Genomic DNA, 11,979 nt, shown 5'->3' with positions numbered 1-11,979 from the left:
AATAATAACAGGCTTTAACTTCGAAAAGCCATTTCCAGCATCTGGGTAGTAGTGTACTGTGGGTCTGGAGTAGCGGGGTTCAGTGGCTATAGCTTCATTAAAACTGCCTGCCAGAGACTGCCTTCCACGGGGTCTGTGTAACACTAGCAACTGCCAGGCACTCAGGAAAGCATTCTTGCTTTTAATAATGTAGCTGTCAATTTGAAGCCTGAAAATGTTGGCCCTGAAAGGTTTATTGCCAAATTTAGATCTTATATTTATATTGAATTATTAGCTCTTAAATTGATTTTTGCCCTTACTTGTAGAGTACACGGTATTCCTTATGCCTTAGGAAGGCATGTTGGTGGGTTGAAACTTGCAAATCATTTTTGAATCATCTCAGACATGCTGCAGAACACCAATACGCGCTCTTGCCTCAGCAGCTGAGGGTCATCTCTTCAAGAGATGGAGCAACACTCTCTTTTTCTTTTTCTTCTCCTTTGTCCTGGGGCATAGGGACGGGAAGATGTGTGGGAGTTCTGTGTCTTGGTTTAAGATTTGTTGATCCATTTCGATGGCAAGGTGTATTCGCGATAGTGTGTGTGTATGGGTGCAGAGGGGCTGTGGATAGGGCGACTGAATCTGCCTCGCGTGTTTGCCCTGGGTACTGGATTTGATTTTGCTGTCTTATTCGCCCTTCCTGTAAAATTGGCAGAGATGCCAGAGTTGCTCATGTGAATTTGAATACAAAGGGAGGAATGAAATACCACAAGAATGATAGGAAGTACTTCACCGTGCACTGACTTTAGGTTCTGACTTCTTAACCTCACAGGGCATCACACCTTGTTATTTTAACTTGTGTCTGGGAGAATGTCTGAGCCAGGAGACCTGAATCAGGCAGCGGTGGAGGAGGGCGGGACTGAGCAGGAGTCTGCCACCCCGGAGAACGGCATTGTGAAATCGGAGAGTCTGGATGAAGAGGAGAAACTGGAACTGCAGGTGAGCTTGGAAACCCTTTCTGTCTGCCCAGCTTGCACCACTGTGCTCAGTCCCTATCTTTCATAAGCAGAATACTTTGAAGGTTTGTTTTCTTTTTCTTTTTTTTCATTTAAGAGTTTGACTAGTAAATGAATAGGAAATCCATAAAGCTACTCCTCTCCTTTCCTAATTATTTATCACTTTTTTTCTAACCAAAAGGTGCTATAAAATGCCCTTTGAAATGAAATGAATAACCAGAGATCAGGTTTAATGACTGAATTTGTGCACAGCATCTCCAGAGTGATTTCCAGGCCACCTCAAGGAGCTTGTGAAGAGTTTCTCCCTGAGGCAGCTTTAGGCTAGCTGAGTTTTAAAAATGGATTTGCTATTCCAGGGAAAGCTGAAGACCCAGCTCATGATAGACAAAGAAAAATCAAAGACCTGAGCTCTGTGGACCTCTGAGGGCAGGGAAAGTTTCAATTCATATTAGCAAACAAACCTAAGCCCTAGAATTCACAGCCAGAGAGAGAGGAAGTGAGACAGAGACAGAGAAGACCCTAGAAAAGGGTGGGTGGGGGGTATTGGGGGTGATTGACTGTACTGAAAAGGTGATATGATTAAATACACCATGATTTATGAGAGCAAGAGGTTTGGTAGAGGGAAAACAAACTGTACTTGCAAATAGCCTGTATTGATTTTTCTTTGAACCAAACTACAAAAGTGTTAGCTCTTTTTATATACCAGTGAACAAAGGCAGATAACCACATAATGGCCAAAAGCCTTCAAGGTCAGCTTCCCTGACGCCCCTCCCCCCATAGCTGCTATAAGGAGAAGGAGATAAAAGTTAAAAGGTCAAAAGTTTGGGGGAGAGAGGGAAGGGGAACCCTCCCCCAATGGTTATAATATCTCACTGTTACTATTGATTTCTGGACTCTAGTGACAACTCCTCTCTCTCTCTTTCTCTCTCTCTCCCCCTCTCTCTCCTGTGTTGGTTTACTGTCTGTTTGTTTGTTTTACTTTGTTTCTAATATACAGAGGCGGCTGGCAGCTCAGAATCAAGAAAGAAGAAAATCCAAGGTAGGGTTCTGGAGATTCCCCATTGATCTGATATGATGGATGTCAGTTGCATATTTCGCATTGGGGTTAAAAATGTTTGCCACGCTTTCAAATGGTCGTGTGTGGATCTTGGCTCTACTAGCCCTGTCCCCTTTTAATGGGGTTTTGTTGGCACTTTTTGTCTTTCTTTCTAGCTCTGTATGTTTTTCAATTAGAGCATTTAGGGTTCACATAGCCGCAAATGTGTGTACCTGATCTTGTTTTCACAGCAATTAGATTTGACAGCACTTTACAAAATGAGTAGCTGCTTGTTTTGCTTTCATTTAAATAAAATCTGGGGTAGATGTTTTAGTCTCGCTAGTTGATTTCTCCCTTTAAGTAAGCAGGTGCTGGTGTTTAGGTCCCTTTCCTCATCTTAAACATCTTTTCAATCTGATCTCTCCCTAACTCAGTTTTAGTAGAAATTAATTTCCATCATCTTTCTCCTTATATTTTCACAAAGTGGCAGCAATTCATTTTTTTGTATTTTCCGATGTGGTGGGCACAGTTTTCTAAAAGTGCCCCTTAAATCCATGTATTCACGTTCTCCTCCCCTTGCATCCCCACCAACACAGGGCTCTGAATCTTTTTTTTTTTTTAAGATTTTATTCATTTATTTGACACAGAGAGAGAGAGATAGCAAGAGCAGGAACACAAGCAGGGGCAGAAGGGGAAGGAGAAGCAGGCTCCCCACCGAGCAGGGAGCCCGATTTGGGGCTCCATCCCAGGACCCTGGGGCCATGACCTGAGCTGAAGGCAGAGGCTCTGAGCCTCTGAGCCACCCAGGCACCCCAGGGCTCTGAATCTTGAAGCCAGTGTAGACAGACAGCACTGAGCAGCCAATCTGAAGCTCGGTTTTAGAAATCTGGTTTGGGAATGTCCTGGGAAGGTAGAGGGGAGTTGACAGCCAGAGAATGTTTTCTGTTTGTTGTCTTTATTTTCCTTGCCTTGCCTTTTTTTTCCCCTCCCCAGTCAGGAGCAGGAAAAGGTAAACTGACTCGCAGTCTTGCTGTCTGTGAAGAATCCTCAGCCAGGCCAGGAGGTGAAAGTCTTCAGGATCAGGTATATCCCCTGTCATTTTCATTAACTGCATGGATGGGATCTGTCTTTGTGTGCATGAGTAGAAATCTGGTATTACACAGTGTTTTTGGGGGAGAAAAAAATAAGCAAAGAAAGACGTAGTTTCTGGCTTCATCCCCTACTTATGAGACATTTTAAACTAGCTTAACAGTTTGTCACAGAGTATTACGTTTGTTTTTTTCCAGACTCTCTGAAAACTGCAAATGGAAAGGAATTCAAAAGAATTTAGATAAAAAACTTAAAAAGTAAGCACGGTAGTGCTGCATTTCCTCACAGGCTCTCTCTTGATAAGACTGAACCAAATATAGTCCTAAGTATCCTGTCTCCTTCCTTATTGGAGATTCTTACCTCTCACTTCCCCAAAATACACTTGCCTATAAGAAACACAACTCTTGGCTCTTAAGGAAACTTTGGAAATAGTGAATAAGGTGCATTGAGCTTTGCAGACGTATTTTTATGGCCTTTGGTAGAGATGCTGAATACTGAAAAAAATTGTCCAGAAATGAATCTGAGGTGATGGTGAATTTCATATTATTAAATTTATATGAATTTAATACTATTATATATCGCTGTGGATCTTTCCACTTATCTTTGCTCCTTACAAGAAGACTATTAGGGTCTGAAAATTCGAATTCTGACAAAACCCTCCCATGACCAAATGGGGACTTCATATCGTATTTATTTTTGTTTGCCTTTTAGGCATCATATTAGCTTTTATAAAAATAGTTTAGCAGCTGAAATTTTCCTTATTTTATCAGAGGCTGAGAGAAGTCGAGACAAAAGCAAAATGATTTATCTGAGCCCAGGGGAGAGAAAATTGATTAAGATATCATTATTTTTGTTTGGGCTTGTTTGCTTTCCTCTTTTTACTTTAATTGAAATACTCTAAATTCTCCTCATGGATACAGAGAGCATTAAGAGCACTTTCTTTAAAAGGACCAAAAATAAATACCTTATAGATTTTGTCCTAAGAGTATTTTTTTTTTTCGCTAGCCTCATTTTCTTATCGTGCCACTCATGTCGTAAGGCATGGACAGGCTATCTTTCTCTAGCCATCACTATGTTTCATACACAAGCTTTATTTTACTTGGGCTCTGAGAAATGTGTGGCTTTTCTTCAGCATTTTACTTGTGCTTCTATTTTTAATGGAGACTGAAAAGGGGAACTAATGCAACTATCACGGCTTGTATTATTAAATGTTGATTGATGGCTTATAATGTACTGCACACGATATATGTTAACTCCGCGGAATGACAGACTCTGGGAGAAGTCATGCCCCAGTTGTCCCCCACTCCTAATACCAGGCAGAGGAGGACAGCCTTTATAGACTTAATCTGCTTTTCATCCCATTTGACAAGGTACCAGGAGGAAATTTTTTAAGAGATCATCTGTATCATAGTGCCCGTCCTGGACCTAAGTCTAGTTTCTCCATACAATTGTGCAGAGAAATAAGATGCAATCGGTGCTTTGTTCCTGCTGGTTTCAAGCTCAGTGACCAAGACTAGCCGTGTAAGAGAGAATTAGAACTTGTACACCTCTCTTTGGGCTGGCTGAGGGGTGGTGGGAGCAGGCGGCCAATAAAAAATACCCAGACGCACATATTAGCAAGTGGGCATGTGACTTGTTAGAGAATAAAGAAGCAGACCTTTGAGCTTATATGCAATGCCTTCATTAGGTACCACCGGCACTTACAAAATGTGGGAACTGAATCCCAGAGAACCCTGGCAGAAATATACAGTATATGGATTGTATTGCTTCCCTAATATTTGTATATTCACAGTATTTGAAAACTGCCTTCATTTTCCTGTGTGGGAAAAACTCTTGCTACCTGTATTACTTGATCTCAGACCCATAGCTGCTGGTTCAGTCTGTCCTTCAGTTAAAGGAGTTTTGCTTTCCTAATGTTATACTATTTACCTATCAGTGTATTACTGTGACTTGAATCATTCTTTTATTGTTGTTGGATATAAACTTATCCTGTACCAATGTATTTATTAACACTTGTATTTTATTATTGAGCATATCAATAAAAATATTAAAAAATAACAGATTGTTTTTTACCAACTCTATAGCACTTTTGTGTGTTCTTTCAACACCATAATGTATATTTATGTATAGAAAAGATAGGTATTTTTCTGAGAATACTATCTGTCCACACATGGCGTGAGTTTGTACTTTTTTTTTTTTTTCTGGTGGAAGATGTCTTTTAGCCTCTGCTCTTGTATTTATGCTTCCAGGCCTCTTAGATTGTAGATTCAAACTGACAGAGGCTGGGTGATGCAAGAGGTTTTGAAGAAGCAATGAGACCACTCCAATGGCTTGGTGCCTTCAGTTTCCCCGCCTGATCAACTATTGAATTGATTCTTCCCCACCCCCAACTGTATTCTCTGAACCAGAAATGTTGCAGCTGTCTCCTTAGCAAGCAGAAGCAAATCAAAACCTTAAAGTCTGCCCAAACCTTTGCAGACTAAAGGCATTTCTGTCCCAAAGCACATGACAATAGAACCTATAATCAAGTTACACTCAGTTTTACATGTTTTGCATAAGTCTATCCCCAGGATAAACACGTGGATGTCAGGAAATCTGGCTAGGATAAATATCTATCATGAGAACATGATTTATTTTATCCTCTCTATCATATGTCTTTTCAGCCCTGGTGCCTTTTTATTCCAGCCAGGAGTTCACAGTGGAGCCCCTCCTAAAAAGCAAACTTGATTTCGGGGGTCTTGTTTTATGCTTGTTAGATTAGCCAAGTTTACCAAGAACCCTAGGAATCCTAGGATGGCCATAATTTGAGGAGGTTCAGGCATTGCTTTAGTCACATGTATAGGAACATTTGTTTAGTTTTTAGTGAGAAACACTATTAGTCATCGGGAATTTTTTTTTTTTTTTTACATCATGAATTTTAATGTCACTAGTAGAAAAAAGCTTTCCCATCAAATGATCTCTTACATAAGAGAAAGCAGACTTAATGTTGGTTAATTTGTCATAGTTTTAATCATAGCACAGGTTTTTCATAAAACTTCTTAAAAAATATGATTTGGCTCATTCTTCTTCAAAACAGTGAACATACTATCAACCACATGGCTGATATGTGAGTTAAAACAATCTGTCTCCAGTGCAAAATAAATAAATATAAAAACGGATTCAGTCCCAATACAGTAAATGGTCAGTACTGTACCAAAGCATCAGTTCAAGAAAATTTTACATTTTGGAAAGAATTGACTGATAAAAATTAAAATAATATTAAATATTTATATTTAATTGATGGGAAACATAGTTCTGTTTTCTAAAAGGCGATGCCGATTCTAACCATACGTTATGATGACTTATTAATGGAGTTTATAAACAAGGTGTGATAATCATCCATACCCGGGATTCCTGCATTTAGATAGCTTGGTTTTTCTTAATAGTAGAAATCATTGTTGATGTGGTTCTAAAACAGACTTTTTATTGTAAATTGGCTATTAAGGCCTTTATGTCTGTTCTATCTGTAATTACGATTCGTAATACCTGTCTGTCTATGTTTGTGCAGATTTCTCCTTATAAGGAATTACAGAAAAGAACTCAGAAAGCTTTTTTTTTTCTTTTTTTGAGACATGGCAGTGGCTGTGACGCAAGCTTACTGATAAGGAAATGTTTCCTAAGTGTTTAAAAATAAACCTGTAGAGAAAATAAGAGGTATGATCTAGGGGAAAGTAACTTGCTTAATGTTAATATTCATGAGGCCAAGTGTTAGTACTAGATGTTTCTCATGACCTCCCATTGACTTCTGAAGTTTAATTCACCTTAAAGGGCAATTATTTCTCTGACAGGTTTAATTTTTTTTTTTTTTACCATTTAAGAAAAAAAAAAAAAAATCTGCTCCTGGCTTTCATTTTCCTGTACTTAATAACCTCTATGCAAAATGGAAACCAGACAGAGATTCTTAAATCTGGCCCTAAATTATTATATTTTTTCCCCAACAGGAATCAATTCATTTACAGCTTTCCAGTTTTCCCAGCCTGCAAGAGGATGATAAATCTAGGAAAGATGACTCAGAAAGAGAAAAAGAAAAGGATAAAAACAAAGATAAAACCTCTGAAAAACCCAAGATCAGAATGTTATCAAAAGGTGAATGTGAACATGTTTCCTTAACTTACTGAATTTGGACAGATAAATAGTCACAGAGTACATCCTAGATTTACACACGTATTCACCTGCCACCAACCTCTGCATATACTTCTATATGTGTACGTGTGTGTGTGTGTGTAAAAGATGTGAACTCTATTTCCTTTCTGTTCATGGTGTCATTATTTGTGTATCCAGAAAGGTTAATTTTAGGATCACTTATCTCTTTGGATTTCCATTCGGATCTTCTGTTTTCGATGATAAATTTGTACAAATGACTGAGTATAAATCTGCTCTTAATTCAGGTTTATGAATCCAATTAACTTGGGCTGATGAACAGTAATGATACCCAGTTTTATATCTTAACTTCCATGTTTATCTTAAAAGACAGACAGTAGATTAGCAATTCACAGCCGGTAAGTGATATCGTCCCCAAAGCACAGACGTATATACATCAATGTCAGTGGACTACGTGATTAACATTGTATCTGCCATAAATGGATTTGGTCTCTGCAGCCCACATAACCGCCACATCATGTCTCACCTAAAAAAATATACATTTCTACTCCAATAGTAAAAAAAAAGAGCTATACCTTCTAAAACCCCAAGCCCATAGTCCAGACTTTTCAAATTATGGCCATACATACAACTGTACAAAAATAAAACCAAAAAAAGGAAACAAAAGTTAAAATAAAACTAAGTTAAGTTGAAACGAAGAATACCGTGAATAAATAGCTTTGCAGTAGACATTTTTTTTCTTAAATAACCGAGAAAGAACAGGGCATCCAATTAGCTGAGGAATGATGACTGCTTATATTATGCCCTGTAACCATGTATCTGCTTATAATGATTATCTCTGCTACTGAATGTCTAAAACCCAAGGTGTGACAGGAGTAAAGAAGTGCAGGTTCCTAAGATGACTTTAGGAATTAAGCTTTAGCCAGCATCAGAAGATTTGAAAGACTTGGAAATGTTTAGTGCCCTCCTGTGTTTTGTACTGATGAATATTTAGACGGTCTCATCACAGAACTTTAATTCTTTGCCTTCTCTGTTTGAAAAGAAAAAGGGTTCCCTGGAATCTGAAACTCTTGAGAACTCTTTCTGTGGGTTGGTAGTACCTGTCACGTGGAGGCCCTGGCCTTGCTGATTGATGGCAAGACTTGAACACGTGGCATTTCACCCCACCCACCTCCTACCCGACTGTGCCCGCATCCCCTCCTGTGACAGCCGGATCTTTCCACACTCAGGATCTACTGGGTTCCTCCATCTCAAATCTGGTTTTCATTCTGGTGTTACACTGCCAAGTTGCCAGTTTCGAAACATGTACCTTCACGCCAATAGCTTCACCTAAAATTTACCCAGCAGGAGGGAAACCTTTTTCACCCTCCCTTCCCCATCAGCATTCCTGACAATTCCCTCCTGCTATTTGTTTCAGATTGCAGCCAAGAATACACGGATTCTACTGGCATAGACTTACATGAGTTTCTGATTAACACATTAAAGAATAATTCCAGGTAAATTATTAAATAAACCTCTTATTTTTTAAAAGAGTAAAGTAGAATATTGTGAAGCCACGAGTCCAAGCATTTCTAAGTACAGAGTTGTAAAATGCAGGCACCTTTTCTAATGTCCTAAACTATCTCTCATATTTTCTCTTTTCTGTTTGCATGTTTACTATGTATAGGTAGTCTTAATTCCTGGGTAGTTACCCAATGAATAAATTATAGTTTACAAGTTCTGCTTTCCTGGTCACAAAGAGATACTGATTAACGGGAAAAGATAGAGAATGAAAGTCAATGTTAAATAAACCGATTATGCTCTACTGCAGTTCTATAACTATTTACTTGGGCTTTGCTTTGCTCCAGTTTCCTATTAATTTAAAGTATACAATGTATTTGATGTGTCTTATAGGCTTAATACCTTACATGTCTCAATTAACGTTAAAACTGCAGAAGTTTCAATATTACAAAATACTTAACAAATGAGATGAGAAATATCTTCAGTAGAATGAAACCACATGCATATGGACAGGATATTCTAGGGAAGAGTTAGGTAAAGAGTTATAGTCATATCAACTTAACCAATTTTTCAGACATGCAAATGAACCTTTTAGGTCTTTGGGAATGGCAAGTGCCTCAAACCTTTTCATTTTAACATTTATTTTGCAGGGACAGGATGATACTCTTGAAAATGGAGCAAGAAATTATTGATTTCATTGGTGACAACAAGTATGTTATATTGCAGTGCTGATTAATTTATATGATGTGCTTAGTTTGGTATTTGGGTTTAATTATTCATTCTGAAAAGATTTAGGGATAAATAAAACATTATTTAATATGTTTGCCGATTTGTTAAATGGAGATGCTATTAGGATTAGAAGCTATATATCGATGGGAATTGTTGCTTGGACCATGTGTGCTCCTGCTTGTTAAATTCCTGACAAAATGGCTATAAACAGGGGGCGGCTGATTAGCATAGAGTAGCGGTGACAAGAAGCAACCCTTTTCATTTTTATTATAGGTTTTTAATGGGCTCCAGCTGGCTGCAGTCGGTTATGCCTGGTCATAATTGTGCTACTTTCAGTGTAAACCGTGTAATGACACATCTCCAGATAGGCATCTGCAGTCACATACTATGTCATATCATTTGTCCCGAGCCTGGCTCCGTTCATGAGGTATCATGGACCAAAATAGAATACTTTCCAAAAGACATTAAGTTCTCTTTGCTGCGAGAAATGTGCAACTATGAAACAAAGATACTTAGTGTAGCTTAATCAATAAATCCATAATAAGTGGAAAATTGTCTGGAAATGAGGACATGAAGTGTGATGCCAGAGATGAAATAAGCTGTGTGCTTTAAATGAAAAATGAATGGTTTTGTGTGTGTACCTATAGAATGTCCTATGGGCCAGAAACACAAATGCTGATTCCACTGTTTCTTGCATTCCTTTCCAGCAATCATTATAAAAAGTTCCCTCAGATGTCATCCTATCAGAGGATGCTTGTCCATCGGGTGGCAGCTTACTTTGGGTTGGATCACAATGTGGATCAAACAGGGAAATCTGTTATCATCAACAAGACCAGCAACACAAGAATGTAAGCCCATCACTGTATTTATTTAGTATTTTCTTTTTCTCTTATGGATTCATTTATAAGAGTATGGTATAAAATTCAAAGTACATGACATTTAAAATGTGCAGTGTTATTTATCTCTTGCACTTAGCAGCGGTGTGTGGCATTTATCTGCAGAAGATTATCTGAGGACTGGGAAAGTTTATAAAATCTGGGCAATAAAGTGGGTTTATTCCCAGATTTTTTACATAGCTCCTAAGACATAATTGTCTCTCTTCCATCAATACTCCATGTGATTACAGAAAAAAGCATGGGACATTTTATGTCAAAGTATAACTCAAATTCAAAAACAGACATTTTAAAACAGCAATGACATATACAGGATAATTGTCCTTTTCTTTCCTTTTCTGGTTTGTAGACCTCTGTCTTATTATGGTTTCTAGAGTAACAAAAAGCTCTGCACCCAGAGAGGGAAATCCTGAACCTTAAGTCCCATTTTTTTACTTACTAGCTGTGTGACTTGAAACAAGTAAGTTAAAATCTGCCATCTCATTTTTTTTTTTCCACCTGTAAAAGGAGAATTGTCTAAGTTCTGGCTCTAAAAGGAAGGTGTTTTATTTGTTTTTGATCCTTAAAATAATTGTTTGCTTCTATCTTAATATCTTTTTATGTCCCGTTGAGTCACCAAAAGCATAGGATGAGTAGTCATGTGCTTTGGAAATTGGGACCTGGCTCTCTTAAAGGCATGTATGTTTTGAGCACAGCGCAAAGCCACTTTTATAAGCAAATATATGTTAAACTGAAAAACTGTCCCTATGCAAAGCATTCTCTTAAAACATTTGTGCATTGTAATTTCTTTTTTCACAGTGTGCCTTGTCAATTGTGTGAATTGCATGGATTTTAGGAATGCTGTGCTAGTGAAGGGAGCAGCGTGTTTCAAACACTCTATTTTCTGCTCACCCGAGGCTGGACAAGTAGGGCTAGAGATGAGGCTCTTTCTCTACTCAAGGCTCAGTCTGTGTTCAGCAGAACGAGAATGAAGGTCATAGTGGAGAGAAAACAAACTGAGAGATCTGGGACAGAGCTGGGCTATTATCTCAGGGACAACGAGCTCTTCGCTTCTCTGGGCTTCCAATTACTTATTTATCTGCAGGAGAGTTTGAAGTGGATGGTATTTAAGGGCCCTCGAAGCTTCAGAATTTTGGGGTCCTATGGTTGCATTCTACTGTGCTGGCAAAATACGTTTTAAAATTTATCAGCTTTCCACTTTATCTGATTGCTGGCACATGCACCTCCTATTTTCAACTGTCACGGGAATGAAAGGTCACTGTCCTTTAAACCTTTATATGTCCTCTCTCCATCAAGCATTCCTCATTGTTGCTGTTGTTGGTTTTCATTGTCCATTCTGGTTTCTCTTATGACCTTCAGATACTGTAAGTGCAGGGACACACTGATTGCACAATAGGCCAGCAATGGACAATTTTTTTTTCATTGGTTTTTCTCCTCTTTTTCTCTTTAGGCCATAACAGACATGGAAAATCCCATAGATCAAGCCTGTTGTTTGATACAGGCTCAACTAGCAGAGATAGTGTGTTGATTTTTAATTCACATTGATTTTGCAATCACATGGTCACGATATTAGCATACATGTTTGATACCTGTTTCT

The 11,979-nt window shown here is 38.5% G+C and overlaps 1 protein-coding gene across 16 annotated transcripts in view; it reads left to right on the top strand.

The window, feature by feature from the left end:
* The first annotated feature begins 849 nt into the window (after positions 1 to 849).
* The window catches only part of ARPP21 (cAMP regulated phosphoprotein 21), a 109,616-nt gene continuing 98,486 nt past the window's right edge, over positions 850 to 11,979 (top strand). For 14 of the 16 annotated variants that reach the window (XM_088021485.1, XM_088021492.1, XM_088021481.1 and 11 more), the window contains exons 1-7: positions 850 to 978; positions 1,993 to 2,034; positions 3,025 to 3,114; positions 7,101 to 7,245; positions 8,678 to 8,756; positions 9,411 to 9,470; positions 10,197 to 10,337. In XM_088021485.1, coding sequence (XP_087877611.1) covers positions 850 to 978; positions 1,993 to 2,034; positions 3,025 to 3,114; positions 7,101 to 7,245; positions 8,678 to 8,756; positions 9,411 to 9,470; positions 10,197 to 10,337 — 686 coding nt within the window. The remainder of the gene's footprint in view (positions 979 to 1,992; positions 2,035 to 3,024; positions 3,115 to 7,100; positions 7,246 to 8,677; positions 8,757 to 9,410; positions 9,471 to 10,196; positions 10,338 to 11,979) is intronic. The other 2 variants (XM_088021482.1, XM_088021475.1) reach the window with 2 other exon arrangements.

The sequence above is a fragment of the Eumetopias jubatus genome, unplaced genomic scaffold, assembly GCF_037043125.1.
Source record: "Eumetopias jubatus isolate StellerSeaLion01/CBP00866 unplaced genomic scaffold, mEumJub1_p1.0 scaffold_1, whole genome shotgun sequence".
NCBI lineage: Eukaryota > Metazoa > Chordata > Mammalia > Carnivora > Otariidae > Eumetopias > Eumetopias jubatus.
Note: the sequence above shows the minus strand (reverse complement) of the source record. Positions and strands in the feature narration are given on the sequence as shown.